Source organism: Penicillium atrosanguineum, assembly GCF_028827265.1.
Source record: "Penicillium atrosanguineum strain IBT 20685 chromosome Unknown utg000008l_segment0_segment0, whole genome shotgun sequence".
Taxonomy (NCBI): domain Eukaryota; kingdom Fungi; phylum Ascomycota; class Eurotiomycetes; order Eurotiales; family Aspergillaceae; genus Penicillium; species Penicillium atrosanguineum.
In genome coordinates, this window is record NW_026623140.1 from 2,542,997 (window position 1) to 2,556,861 (window position 13,865).

At 50.9% G+C, this 13,865-nt stretch overlaps 6 protein-coding genes across 6 annotated transcripts; 2 read left to right on the plus strand and 4 right to left on the minus strand.

Annotated features, from left to right (window-relative positions):
* Window positions 1-271: 271 nt before the first annotated feature.
* Window positions 272-1,327, minus strand: N7443_010475 (BTB/POZ domain-containing protein; the record flags this gene model as incomplete). Its single annotated transcript, XM_056890531.1, has 4 exons — window positions 272-320; window positions 433-924; window positions 983-1,138; window positions 1,188-1,327. 4 exons carry the CDS (start codon window positions 1,325-1,327, stop codon window positions 293-295), a joined length of 816 nt encoding a protein of 271 aa, XP_056737022.1. The 3' UTR covers window positions 272-292.
* Window positions 1,328-2,054: 727 nt separating this feature from the next.
* On the minus strand, window positions 2,055-3,190 carry N7443_010476 (putative alkaline lipase; the record flags this gene model as incomplete). The annotated part of the gene is made up of 6 exons (XM_056890532.1): window positions 2,055-2,216; window positions 2,276-2,320; window positions 2,375-2,745; window positions 2,801-2,864; window positions 2,914-3,041; window positions 3,100-3,190. 6 exons carry the CDS (start codon window positions 3,188-3,190, stop codon window positions 2,055-2,057), a joined length of 861 nt encoding a protein of 286 aa, XP_056737023.1.
* A 1,510-nt stretch (window positions 3,191-4,700) lies between these two features.
* N7443_010477 (Crossover junction endonuclease mus81) lies at window positions 4,701-5,064 on the minus strand (the record flags this gene model as incomplete). Its single annotated transcript, XM_056890533.1, has 2 exons — window positions 4,701-4,970; window positions 5,044-5,064. The coding sequence occupies 2 exons, from the start codon at window positions 5,062-5,064 to the stop codon at window positions 4,701-4,703; spliced, it is 291 nt and encodes a 96-aa protein (XP_056737024.1).
* A 933-nt stretch (window positions 5,065-5,997) lies between these two features.
* Window positions 5,998-7,569, plus strand: N7443_010478 (uncharacterized protein; the record flags this gene model as incomplete). The annotated part of the gene is made up of 3 exons (XM_056890534.1): window positions 5,998-6,429; window positions 6,498-7,104; window positions 7,157-7,569. The coding sequence occupies 3 exons, from the start codon at window positions 5,998-6,000 to the stop codon at window positions 7,567-7,569; spliced, it is 1,452 nt and encodes a 483-aa protein (XP_056737025.1).
* Window positions 7,570-7,855: 286 nt separating this feature from the next.
* Window positions 7,856-9,790, minus strand: N7443_010479 (Tetratricopeptide-like helical; the record flags this gene model as incomplete). Its single annotated transcript, XM_056890535.1, has 4 exons — window positions 7,856-8,341; window positions 8,396-9,236; window positions 9,291-9,601; window positions 9,653-9,790. 4 exons carry the CDS (start codon window positions 9,788-9,790, stop codon window positions 7,856-7,858), a joined length of 1,776 nt encoding a protein of 591 aa, XP_056737026.1.
* Window positions 9,791-11,679: 1,889 nt separating this feature from the next.
* Window positions 11,680-13,674, plus strand: N7443_010480 (uncharacterized protein; the record flags this gene model as incomplete). Its single annotated transcript, XM_056890536.1, has 1 exon — window positions 11,680-13,674. The coding sequence occupies one exon, from the start codon at window positions 11,680-11,682 to the stop codon at window positions 13,672-13,674; it is 1,995 nt and encodes a 664-aa protein (XP_056737027.1).
* Window positions 13,675-13,865: the final 191 nt, after the last annotated feature.

A 13,865-nucleotide genomic window follows, 5' to 3' on the forward strand; every position in this document is an offset into this window, starting at 1 on the left:
GATGGGCGAAAAAGTTGCTAATACGCTCGACGAATCATCAAGGAGTGAAGATGTCGATTATCGCAATTCACGTACTCCAATCAATTAAAAATGAATAGGGCGGTTTGTTTAAACCATCAAATGGCGGCCAACCTCGATGGAAGAGAAGTTGTTTTGCTGTCAAAGCAAAATAACAGACCGATACAAAGTCGCAGTCAGATAGCCATTCTGGTTGAAAATCAGTATGCCCCCTCGTTCAATTTCAATATCGTGCAGCTCGATCCGAAAAATCAAAGGCAATGTGGACGACCGGCTAGAACAGCCTCGGGGTTCGCTTGGCGCTGTCAGAGTTGTAAGCGTTCATAGTCCAAAATTGCAGGGGTGTTGTGTTAGCAGCCCGGACAACCTGCAAAAGGAGTCCACGGACAAGGAGTAGGGATAGAAGGATCCTACCGGATCTCCGCGAGGTCATCCATGTGATTGCACATTGCCACAAACAGATCAAAAAATAACTTGCCACCGACCTCCATTTCCATCTGCATGGTCCCGCTTCTCTTGAAAGTCTTCCGACTTCGGATGATGAGAGAAAGGTAATGAGCGCGCATTCGAGACTCCGAGTCAGGAGTGTTGTCATACGCGTACCGAGCAGATCGTAAGATCACATCGGCTGGAATACCGATTTGAAGGCCTTGCTTTCGAAGACAAATGCGCTTCAATTCTTCCAGACCGTATTTCTCGGCAGAGCAGTACACCACAGTGTCTCGGAGTACAACGCCTTCCACAACTGGGTGGAAGAACGTCGCTTCGCTCGAGCCGCGACCGCTGTGGTCAATATCCTGAGCATTCTCGAGGTACCAAGAGTCTCGACGCTTGCCGTGAAGCAAGCGTGGGTAGTAATCGCCTTTGTATAAGAACTCGAGAATGCAGGACAGGATTTCAGGTTCCCTGTTTCATGTGAGTATACTGCCGTAGATAAAGATAATAGGATAGTACGGGCACTGACTCGTCAGGTAGAGCCAGTTGCTTCGGGCCGTCTTCCCCCGACTTCTCCTTAAGAGCATCGCGAAAGTACGGCGAGATGGACAAGACATCCTCGTGGGCGGCGAACAGACGCTGCTCTCGGCCCACCACGATAGTAATAATGGGACTGGTGAGAGCACTATTGAGCTTACGTTAGTCTGGCTCAACGAAATACTGGATGACTTTACCACCTTCCCGCGGGTGGATTATCTGCTCTGTCGTCCACCTTCTGCTGCATCTTCTCCTTAACCTGTTCGTCGTACTTCTTCTTGCTAGCCTTGACGGTCTTGCCCGCCCGGCTCTTCGAGGAAAATGAGCGTCTGAACATGACAAGAGCCACAAAAGACAGAGGATATCGAAATCCCAAACCTAGCGACGAGAAACCCCTAGAATACCAGAAAGGAGTGATATGAGTTGGTCAAAAAGAAGGAATAAGCGACGCTGCGGATCCAGTATGGGCGTGAGAGTTCTGGAAGCCGTCTTCCGAGATGGTTCCACCGTTTCGTCAAGAGACGGCAAGAAACTAGCCCGGATGATAGCTTTGCATTCGAGAGTTACTGAAAACTAACGTTTGCGGTTGTCAACTCTGGCAGACGTGAAGAGGAAAACGGGGGGAGCGGGCCACGCGCTATTTAAGATACGGGGTCAGGTGATGTAGGGCGATATCATCACCAGGGTGAAGTACAAGCCTCATTTGAAAACTGCCGTTGCGTTCGGAGAGTGGCGCTAAATCCGCGTGTCACATTGGCCAGTGATTCGACGATCGGCGTGGCCATATGCACGTTGCTGCTGCGGCCTGGGCTTATCTACGGTCACGAGATGTCACACAAGTTCAGATGAAGGCCGACAATTCATTGATCATACAGATGATACAGATTTCAAGAAAAGAAAATAACCAAATGATCGCAAGCTGCCGGTCATGTTGAATGGCCCGACGTCCTACCCGTCATTCCAATGAACAAGGCCTCCTCGCCTGCAAGGAAGTATAGACCCAGTCACATGGTCTTGCCCAATATCATGAGTTCTCCAAGAACCGCCGTCATAAGCTCATGGGATTAGAACAGAGACGATGAACATCCGGCCATGCCCAAGCCCACACCGAAGCTGTAGAAGTGGCCGGCAGTCACGCCGTACATGCCATTTCCAGCGGAGCAAGAGGTATCACGCTCTCCAGAGCACTTAACGCAGGTAGCGGCAGTACCAGAGCTGTAGTACTCCTGTTTACGGGTTAGAGACCTAACTCCGGAGGATCAAATACATCCAGGAAAACACTTACGGTTCCATAGTGGACAAAGTCGTACGGCAAGTTCACGTACATGTTCTGGAATATTCAGTCAGCAAGTGTTGTCTAAAAGGTCAGCTCAGCAAGACTCACAGGCACACCGTCAGCAGCGTTGTTACCCCGGTTCAAGGTTCCATTCAGACCACCGGCAAAGCTGGCCCAGGCCGCGTTGCCAATGGGGAAGGCAGCCAAAGCATTGCTGGTAATATCCTTGTCGGGGAAATTCTGGGAAAGAGCGACGTAAGAAATGTAGGTGAGCGATCCACCGAGAGAGTGCCCAGTTGACTCCAAAGAGTAATCGGGGTATTTCGCGATCAGCGACTTGACCTCGGAGATTACAGAGTCGTGTACCGCAGACCAGGGACTGTTGATGCCCTTCATGATCTTCACACCAGAGGGGAAAGTGACACCGGATAGTGACGGGGTAACAAGGGTGGTATCAACGTCGTTCATTATGTTGGTGTCTAAGAGTGGTCAGCAGTGAACTCCATCCACTTAGAGAAAAGAAAAGTAGCTTACAGCTGGTGGAGCCCTTCATGACAACAGAGATCTTCTTCTCCGAAATAGAGTATCCAACATAGCCCTGTAAACGTTATTCAGTGTCGATTTGTACTTGCTCGAATCAAACGTACGTGGGTGTCGGTCAAGGTATCAGTGATAGTCTTGGTGATAGTGACATCAAAAGCTGTGCCAAAGCATCCGGTGTACGCGGCAGAAGAAAGCTGGGCGGCACGCTGGAGCGCGGAGAACGCAGCGGAGTCTTAACATGAGAGAGTATGAGCACGGATTGACAGCTGCGAGGGTGGAGGTGAACCTACCAGCAGTGGCCCGCGACTGCAGAGTTGGGATGGCAGCGACCTCGGATATCAAGGCAGCTGTCGCCAGCAGAGAGGCTTTGTTGAAATACATCTTTGCAAAATAGGTAGTAAAAATGGAAAGATTGAACTAGACCGGCTTATCTTTACAATTGTTCTTGGGGAGGACTCTTGCTTTAAATGGGTTTCTCCCATGACTTGATGAATCATACGTACATCCAAATTGCCGGGAACTCCATACTCTGTTGCCGTGGATCAAGCGGAGCAATTTTCCAACACGGTAAGCTTCGTCTCAGAATCAAACATTGTGATGCGTGGATACTTCAGCATATACTTTCGGGGATATCTCCGTTCTCGCGTGCCTCGGGATCTGCAGGGAGTGGGGAACTTAGGGCCACTGAGAACCCATGGATGACCGGCGAAAAAAAATAAGATTGAACAAGGAATGCTGAATTGCAGACGGCATTTGTCTTGCATTGACCCCTCTAACTGACCCGAGGTGCCCTAACTTGCAAAGGGCCGTGGCCGTGGCGGCCAGAGATGCGGGGTCGAAGAATAACAAAGTTGAAGCCGATCACAGGAACGCCCATAGAGCAGATCTTCATCGGACAGCTCTTCCCAATTAGGTTCAGGGTGCGACACTAGGGGGTCCCTCAAACGGTCCGAGAGAACGCGCTGTGTGGGGAACATCCTGCCCGATGGATCCGCCTCAAAATCGAGTCTTGAATCCCGCAGGTTTCTCCCTTTAGACCAACGGCTTAGTACATACCGCAGTTTGGGTCCAGTTGTCCTAGTGTCCTAATTTTTGATGTTACAGCGCCCAAGACACTTTTGCCCCATACCTGCCACCCACGAGAACCATGGATCAGAAAGTATGACCTTAATAGGGTTCCGAAGTTCAACCGGTCGAGAACTCAGTGGACCAGAGAGGCGCACGTTTCTGTAACAAGGGCATGGAAATTTCTTAGCGATGTCTGAAATGCTGGCTCTTCTACTTGGTAATTTGGGAAACGCATCTCAGATGGCGCACGTTTCTGTAACAAGGGCATGGAAATTTCTTAGCGATGTCTGAAATGCTGGCTCTTCTACTTGGTAATTTGGGAAACGCATCTCAGATGTGATCTATCACCTATCTGTGTTCGCCCTCGGGCACAACATTCAAAACGCCGCTGTCGCAAATTGAACAGACACCGAGATTGATAAATCCAGCACCCACAATTGTTGAGGTCACAAGGAACTCACTGTAATCAAGATGAAACAAGTCCCTGCAACTACGATCGAGAACATTCGTGTGGTAATTGGATCCCCGTAAGCCTTGCATACTGGACGTGCTTTTTATACATCGGACTTATCGAAATAACCACCGGCACTTGAGAATTCGGCACTTGTGGACCGAGGTCAATTCTCTTGTTGAATATGAGGATCAATAAGGGCATTTCATTTCTCTGAATAGTTAGTTAATCCGGTCGGCAATTACATAATGAAACTAGCTCGCTCTAACTATATTCCAGTAGAGTGTTGATTGTATCAATGATGATACTGCGACAAGAAACCGGCTGACTGCCTTTGCAAGGACTGGACCACACGCCTGTTTCAAATGTCTCTTAGAAGTGGTCATCTGTCTTGCGTACAGTGAGATGGGGATAGCACACTCCTTGAACCATGAAACTCCGACTCCTCCACCAAGGGAGGTTGAGATATGGACAAGCTTTGGGGTCGGTGTAACAGACGCCACATAGTTTTTCAATCAACTCGCACCGCTCGTCCATCATGCTGGTGTTTTGGAGGGTTGCTCTACCTTTCTTGTTCGCTTCGCCTATTGCAGTCTTCCAAATCCAAACTCCGCCGTCAGTAGTCCAACCAGCGCGGATGTACTAAGCGTTTCTTTTGTTATCCCCTTCGGAATACAGTGAAAGCTAATTGCGGATATAAAAGTCATCGCTTTACTACTTGGGTCACAGTGTACATTGTCTTTCTCTTGTCAATCGGTTTCGAACACAGATAGGCTCAAAGTATTGTTGAAATGTTCTAAACCTAGGAATTCTAGTTCTACGCGGCTACAAACTTCTAGCGTATACATTCCCCATTGAGATGACCACTCCGTGACTATAATTCTAAGTCTAGAGCCATATGGTGCCTATAATTGCGGATTTTTTTAATTGATATTGAGGGGTGATGCGGCCAAATCCCACGTCCTTCAGCATAATTGGGTCGTTCTGGAGATTTTGAATAGTGTGAATAGTGTGAATAGACCAGTATCTCAGCCAAGCAACCAGAAAGAGTACAAGCAGTGTAACTACAATCTACTACGTCACCACTACTGGGTCTCTAGAAGGGAGATGGACGTAGATGTGGCTCGCCAACGAGCAAGTAGCTGGTCAATATTGAGCGTTGGGTCACAAGATGGCTTCAGGTGCGGAATTCTCCGCCGCGTTGTAAATCACCAGGCTTGAAAAAATAATCTGCTTTCCATCGAATATCGATACATGCATACCCTCTATATTAGTATTGATTATACCACTTGCAATGGACCGTAGATATTAAACAAGATATTGCAGATCTGAAGGTGGCGGTGCATGTGGCGGTGGCACGGTGGCGCTGGGGTGTGTGGGGTTGGCCCACCGGTGATATCATCGCAAGCTGAGCTTGGCCTCAAACTTATTCCGTCTTTGGTACCCCATACACAGTAGATAATTTTCCGTGGCTTGCCTACTTGCCACAGCGATCGATCAATACAGGGTTGATCTCTCTGCAGCTCTGATATTTTATAGGTTGATCTATCGACAAGGTCTACGCTCAAACCCCTTGCTGTCACCCACGCGCCCACCCGTTTCATCCTTTGTTTTTCAAGATTCAACTTCTCCTCTGCAACCCTTCGAAGTCATTTTCCACCTCTCATTTATGGCCATGGAGTACTTCAATCAGATCAAGAACCGGCGGCGATCCTCGCAGGTCATGACACCCTCCAACCCTGTTCTAACTGCCGAAGAGGAGGCTTACCTGCGGCGACTCACTGCTCAGCCTGAGAATGCGCCCGAGCCATCTGGGCAAAGCGGCCTACCTACCGAAGCTACTGAGACTACTGCAGAGGGCTTTCAGCCGTCCGCTCTGAACGAGACCTCACAAGAGGCCCTGAGCGTACCGCTTCCTACCTCGCCGCTAGAGGAGCTTGGAAAGGAGCTCGGAGAGGAAGAGAGGAAGGCGCATGAGAAGTCCGAGAATATTGAGAAGACTGAGTCGGAAACCCCGAAGACAGAACCGGCGGCAGCCCCCGAAAAGAAGAAGAAACGATGGAACGCCATGTTCTGGAAGAAGAACACAGAGTCCGAAAAAGTATGCGCAACTCGCGGAATGACCATGATTACGGGTTCATAATATTGACGCATTTCCTTTTTTCATAGAATAAAAAGTCGAGTACCGGAACCGACTCGCAACCTCACAGCCCTGCTCCTATTCCAACCGCAACATCCACCACCGACAATGACGACCAAGCAAAAAAGGATCAGGAGGATATGACGGATATCTTGGAGCGGTTGAATCTCGCAGCGGACAACAACCGCGTGTTCTCCGTTAGCGACGAGACACAAGAATTGCTGAGGAAGTTCAAGTTGATCTTCAAAGATCTGATCAACGGCGTTCCTACAGCCTACCACGACCTGGAGATGCTCCTGACAAACGGAAATCGGCAATTACAGGATACCTACACCAAGCTGCCTGGATTCCTACAGAAGCTTATCGAGAAGCTTCCCGAGAAGTGGACTGAGACCCTGGCTCCAGAGATGCTTGCTGTGGCTGGCGAACGCGCAGCACAGAGTGGTATCAACATGGAGAACGTGGGCAAAGCAGCAGCCGCCGCCAATAAGGTCGGCCTGAACATTCCCAGCCTGAAGGAGCTGGTTTCCAAGCCAGCCGCCATTGTCGGGATGCTACGATCGATCATGGCATTCTTGCGCGCACGTTTCCCAGCTGTGCTGGGCATGAACGTGCTCTGGTCATTGGCCCTGTTCAGTAAGTGGCCACAGAAAATACAAAATTTAGGATCCATGCTAACATAATCTAGTCCTACTTTTCGTGCTATGGTACTGCCACAAGCGGGGCCGCGAGGTCCGGCTGGAAAATGAGCGCCTCGTGACCGAGGAAGAAATCAATAAGCTCAACGAAGACACCGAACAGGGCAAGATCCGTACAACGGAGACCTTGACAACGACAGCACCCCAGGGTGCCTCGACCGAGGAGGTTCGCGAAGGCGTCAGGAGAGTCGAAGAAGCCCGAGCTTCGGCCGTTGAGAGTCCTGCCGCAGCTTCGGCCGTTGAGACTCCTGTCGCAGCTTCGGAGCCCCTGAGTCCCACTGACGAGGGTGCTCGCCCAGGCCCAGCGCCGCTCCCGACCAGATCCAAGTCCCGCCTTTCCATTTTTGGTCGGTCCAAACCTGAGACTACGCCTTCAAACATCGCGCCCTATCCCGGAACCTAAGCTACATAACACGTTGTCCTTAGTTCGGCAAAACTTGCTGTACATCTGGTCTGTTGACTTTTTTGCCTCCCAAGAAAAGGCGTTCCATGGATTGCTCGTGGGTGCAAGCGGGTAACGGCGGGTCCCTAGCCATGGGTGGCGAGGTTATTCTGGAAGCCGTGAGAGGACAGCGATAATAACGAATCACGGCTGTCATTATTCCAATTATGCGTTATAGTATTGCACATAATGTTATTGTTTATCCGCATCATCTGGATTCCTAGTGTAGATACCCATTCCCGAGATTTCAACACCATGCCTCCACCTCGTTCTCCAAGCCCAGTTTACCCAGCGCGATTCGATGCAAATTGAACCTGTGACATGGTCCATGCGGTTCGCGGACTTTATTGATCGATAGCTTTCTAATAGTCTCGGCGGGAGAGGTAAATCGAGATGTAGTCGTCCGACACGCGTAAAGCCGTCTATCGGCATTCTCGGGCCACCGGGGCTGCGGCTTGCAAACGATGTCCCACTCACCTACCTCGACATCCAACGAGGCCAGGTGTGTTAGCTCCCCACTTTCAACTCGCGCTTGATATGAAGGGAATTGTCGTTCTCGTTCCTTTGATAACTTGGCATATAGATCTCTACACGTCTCCTCTCTGATGAATGGCGCGTTGGCTTCCCCTGCGTGCATGCCTGAGAGATGCATGCCTGATAGTGTCATTGGGACAGAGACAGTCAGAGACCTTAGGCGGGGGAATTTGGAAACCGCGATGATCATCTGTTCGGGCTAGTAGACTATTAGTTGATGCAGAACTATGCTTTGTAGTTCTTCGGGACTCACCCATTGTCCGTTCCACACCACGGTGACCTCGAAATTCTCAAGGTCTTGTAGCAGAGGCGGGAGGCCATAGATTGTTTGTCCAAAGAGTAAAGGTAAGGTGTCATTAAAGTGGTAGCCAAAGGTACCTGTTGTCCAGTAGTCATTTCGACCATCCACAACACGATGAACAGCCAAGCTTCGGAGATGTTGCTTGTGGTGTTCGCATATCTGAAATAACAGCTGTTTCGTGATGTTCGAAGTGGCAAAACTAGATAGCTCCGTTAAGCTCGTCACAAATCCCAAAATCAAGTCTTTGACCGGAGCAAAATATTCACTGGCGTGCCATGAATCCCAGAACAATCCGAAGGACTCCAGATGAGATATGCGGCCTGTAGCGAGCTCCAGAAATGGGTTGATTGCTTCGTTTCCAAGTGTTAAGCTCTGCAAGGACTCCCATTGAATGGCGTCGGCCCAATATGAGGACTTTGGCGTTTCGACTGCGAAGTGTCCGCTCAGGTGGAGGTGTTTGATATTAGGAAAGCGGTCTCCGAATCGAGGACTGAGTCTTGGCCACCTTTCAGGGAATCGATCTGAGGAGTAATTCTCTAGACGCAAGATTTTCAAATTCACAGACGTGCAAATAATGTCTATCAACAAGGCGTATGCTTGTATGAGGGTTTCGCTCCCATGCTCAGTGAATGGGGATGCACAAGACAGGGATGACAGACACGAAGAGTGGGTCAGTCCTTGTAGCTCGAGGATGTTGGTTGGAAGATACTCGCTTTCAATAACAAGACGTGCTTGTGGTCGGTTTTCCTCAAGAGATTTGATCAGGCTATTTGCGACCGACCAGATTCCAGTTCTAGACGGGTTTTCAGTATACCCTCGTTACAAAATAAGGATACGAATGACCTACTTGAGGACTCTCAGATTCTGGGCACGCTTAATGGCTTCTTGGAGGGTATCCTTCGCTTTGAGCCGGTCATCCGGTCGGAACCTCCGAATGAATAGAACTCGTGGATGCTCGATAATTTCATTGCCGCTCTTAACAATACATCGCGTCTGGTGTGCAGTATGAGTGTTGTAGAGACCTTCAATAATGACTGCGTCTTCGGCTCCAAAATAGTTCAAAATGACCGAGCGCATCTGCAAAGGCAGGACCAGTCGGCGCAAGCCTCGGCAGGAGAGACCGGCGGCTCCAAGAGCTTGCGGGTCGATACGTTGCAGCTGGAGCGATTCAAATTAGTCTAGATAGCATTGGGAAAGCGTGCAGCTTACATTCTCCAGTATGATCGTCCATAGTTCTGGTGGGAGCCGGAGCTCGATGGACTTTGCACTTATAGGAGGAACACTGGGCTTCGAGGTGAAAGCGATATCGCGAAGGATAAAATGATAAAGGTCCGTCAAGCTTCCCATGATCTAGGTTATTTGATCGGGTTCGTGATGTCCATATACGGTGTACCTACATTTGGCTTACCAGGCTGCCTTGAATGAGGGGTACGGACGAGGCTGGACTGTAGACGCCAACAATGCGCCACACCGCCCCCTATGTCAACCATTTGAAATTTACCATTTACCTTTTGGCCTTGGATCTTTGCCCTTTTACTCGTATGAATCATTGACTCTATGGATCAAATCAAACCAAACCCACTACTCTCACGTGGTGCCAAATAAGACCAATCTTCAAATAGTAAAAATAGGTTAGCGCCGCAAACCTTTCTCGGGGAGCATATTGGCACATGATTGGAGGATACAAATCGTGACCCACATGCGGGGCGGAGATGATCTTGCAGGCACGAGAGTTGGAGAGAGGAGGGGTCATGGTTTCTGATTTATCCCTTGCCGGCCGTCAAAGGCCTTAAGCCTCAGCCTGAGGCCAAGTCTAGGGAGATAAGATGGATGCGATCTATCTCATGCATCCCGCAGGATCAACGTAGTCCCTGTCCCTGTTCAGGTTGTTCCTACTTACCGCCTCTTTTCAACCCCCCTCCTTTGTTTTCGATGAGGGGGACTGCAGGTTCCCGGGCAGATCGGAGAAAGCTAAGCAAAAAAAAAAAAAGAAAAAACGTAAATTGGGCCCGGAATGGAGAGTCCCGAGTTGCCACCGCGGCAGAAAAGATGGACGGGATATTCAGACCCGACCAATCAAACCGGCTTGAACTCACGAAACAATATGATTCATCGCCAGTGTGCCATTGATCGCGCGATGAATCACCATGCACTCGACCTGCAAGCCCGCACGGGACAGCCGCTGCTCTGGGCAAGACGCCTAGTTTGACATCCAAAGGGCCATTTCCTCACATGCCGTTCCAGCAGCGGGACAAGCCTGGACCCGCAGGATTGTCGGACTAAGCACGCGCTTGGCCAGTCCTGGCTAATAGTGTCCAATTTTTCTTTTTCTCCTCTTTTATTATGGATTGCTACGTAGCCTAGCCTCAAGGGAGTCATGGCTTGTACCGAGGCAGGGAGTCATCGAGGGACCTAGGGACCTAGAGACCTAGAGACCTAGGGGGATCAGGGAGGCCAGCCCTGGACCTAGCGAAGGAGTAGTGAGTCACCTAGACCCGAAGCCCAACTAGCTAGGTAGCTATACAGGCGAGTCAATCAGAAAAATAGAAATAATAAAAAAGAACGGAAAAGATGCGGTGAACTGCCGCCAACGAATAACGTGAGGCGGCCAAGTGGCCAATCACCGGCTCCACTGGAAAAATCCAGTGACGCTCTACTTTTATCGGCTTATCCCTTCTCGACTTTCTTCTTCCCTATCCAACCTTTCTTTGTGCCAACTCCGGTATTTATTTTCTTACCCAAACTGTTAACCTATCCAATACCGTCGAGAATTCTTGCCAAATGGCTGCCGTTGAGCTGTAAATCCCCCGCTGGGGAGCCTGAATCTGCCGGCTCCCCAGTCCAGCAGCTCCGACTTCAATTCCACTCGACGATATTCTACTCTTTCGACGGCCGCTCCAAAGCGTCGGAATTGCCCCCCCAATACAGTCACTGAAAGAGCACTTTTACGTCCCTACTGGACTCGAGGTGCTTCGCCCGGTTACGAAAAAAATTCCCCGGATCTTTTCCCCCTCCTCGATCACCTCCCCTCTCCAACATCCTCCCTCACGACACTCACTCGAATCTTACTCATAACATATCGAAACCTACCTTGGCCTCTTAAAAAACGCTACGGAGAGAGATCGAGCCCCGCCACCTATCCTATCTACCTCAATCGACATATCTGAGAACCACCAGAACTAAGTTTTCACCGCTGAAAAAAGCATACCCTCCAAAAAGTTTACAATATCTACACAATGTCTCAAACGAGCCCATATTCCTCCAAGCGGGCCCCCAAGGCTTCTGCTAAGAGCAGCCACCGGGCAGTCACCCCGGAAAACCTCCGTCGACACCTCATGTCCCCAAAGGGTCAGCCAAAGAAGGCCCGATCCGGTACCGAGCGAAAGCGTCGGGCCTCATCATCATCAGTCTCGAGCGTCTCATCAGTCTCCTCCTTGGACGACTTGAGCGACGAGGCTGATGGATCAGACGACGACGATGCAGATGACGAGGAAGATAGGCCGTTGGCCAAGGCCCCGTCTTACAATCGTCGTCAGAACAAGGGTCGTAAGACGGGGCGTCAGCCTGCCGTGAACAAGAAAAGACGGATCTCTGACGACGACGACTGGGATGGTGGTTTCAGCAGTAATAACAGTGACTCCGAAGAGAGCTCAGATGATGTCTATGCTGCTGTGGACTACATTACTGATGCAGAGGACGAGGAGCAGGACGTTGAAAAAATGGAAGAGATGATGATTCTAGAGTCTGAGAATCACCAGCGCGTCCTCCCTTCATATGAAGCGAACGAACAGTGGAATGCCACCACTGGCTTTGGGGACTCCATGTTCCTCCCGGCTGCATCCTTCTTCGACGAAGAACATCTGTATAGTGCCATGGAAACTTTCGGCGAAACAGACATAGCTTCTGAAGCTGTTGAAACCCCCGTGGCTCGCCGAGTCCACTTTGAAGAGCGCTCGGATTCTTCATCCGACAGTGAATCTCACACAGAAGATGAGATCTCCGGTGATTTCCTCCAGCAGGATTCACTGGACCCTCAGCTGCGTCGCATGATCGAGAACGACAACCACGACCACCACCGTAGCCATCGCCGCCAGTCTGAAGAGATATTTGCCGATACTGATTACGGTCACGGAAATATCTACCATGTTGAATCCGACGGAACCTCCGAGGGTAGCCTGAGCGGATATGAGAGTATGCTGGCTGCCTGGACATGCTTCTTTGATTTCTTTGCTAATCCAATTCCAGCCGACGATGGTGATACCACTGATGAAGATCTTCCCCCTCCCGCTACCATCACCCACCCCCGCTCTCTTCTTCGCCGTGACTCCACCGACTCCCTGGCCGCTGTCGGCGATGACAAGTCCGACCCTGTCCCACGCCGACGGGGCCCAATCATGGGTACCTTCAAGGCCGATCCGTACAAGCCCGTAGCGATAGTTGACTGCTCGGGCAAGCATCTTGTCATCATTCCTGCATACGCCTCCTCCCGTCACGATTGGCTCGACTCTACCGCCAACAGCATGGCAGGCACTGCCAACAACAGCCCTCGTCAGACTACCCTTCACCTGGTCGATGAGAGCGACACCGATGCTCTCGCATCCCCCAACCAAATGGACTTCAGCCCGATGCTGGCCTCCAGCGCCAACCTGATGATGACTGCCCTCGGCAACGATCTAACACCGGGTGGCCAGGTCATGGGCCCCCCTGAAGCCTTCTACCCCTCGCAAGACTTCGCCATCGACAGCTCCTACGAGGACGATGATGAAGATGACCCGGAGTCCGCTCTCAACGTCGACGACTTCATCGACTTTGGCAACGGCTCCTCAGACGAGGAAGAAGACATGGACAAGCCCTTCGACGACGAAGCACTCATCTCCCCCATGGCCAACCCCAGCTCCATGCGCCAAACCATAGGCTCTCACACCCCGACCCGCAACGAGTCACAGCCGGCCAGCAACCCCGCTGAGAGCTTCCTGAATCACCTGGACAAGGGCATCGTCACCGCATTCCGTCGCAACCATAACCGGTACCAGGCCCTCCTCCGCCTCCCTCAACACCGCGAATTCATGCCCGCCAACTCCCCCTCGCGACCAGCCAGTGTCTTCCGACACGCCAAGCACGCGGATCAGCGCACTCCCACCCGGAAGCGCAAGGCCAGCGGCTACGCGGGCGGCGAGGCAGTTCGACGCAAGCTCATGGATGCTCAGCGTCGCACCCAACTCCCCTTCTAAGGTAATTCGCATACCTTCGCTCTGACGAGCCCCGCTGGTTACCGTTCGTCACCAGCCCGTTACGATTCTATGAAGTTTGGATTTACAAAGAGCATGATACACACGGACGCAGTTTCAATGATTTGAAAGTCGCTGGCAGACTTGGCCCGGGAAGTACGGGCTCTCCTTGCTATATCTGTTGATGTAGATGT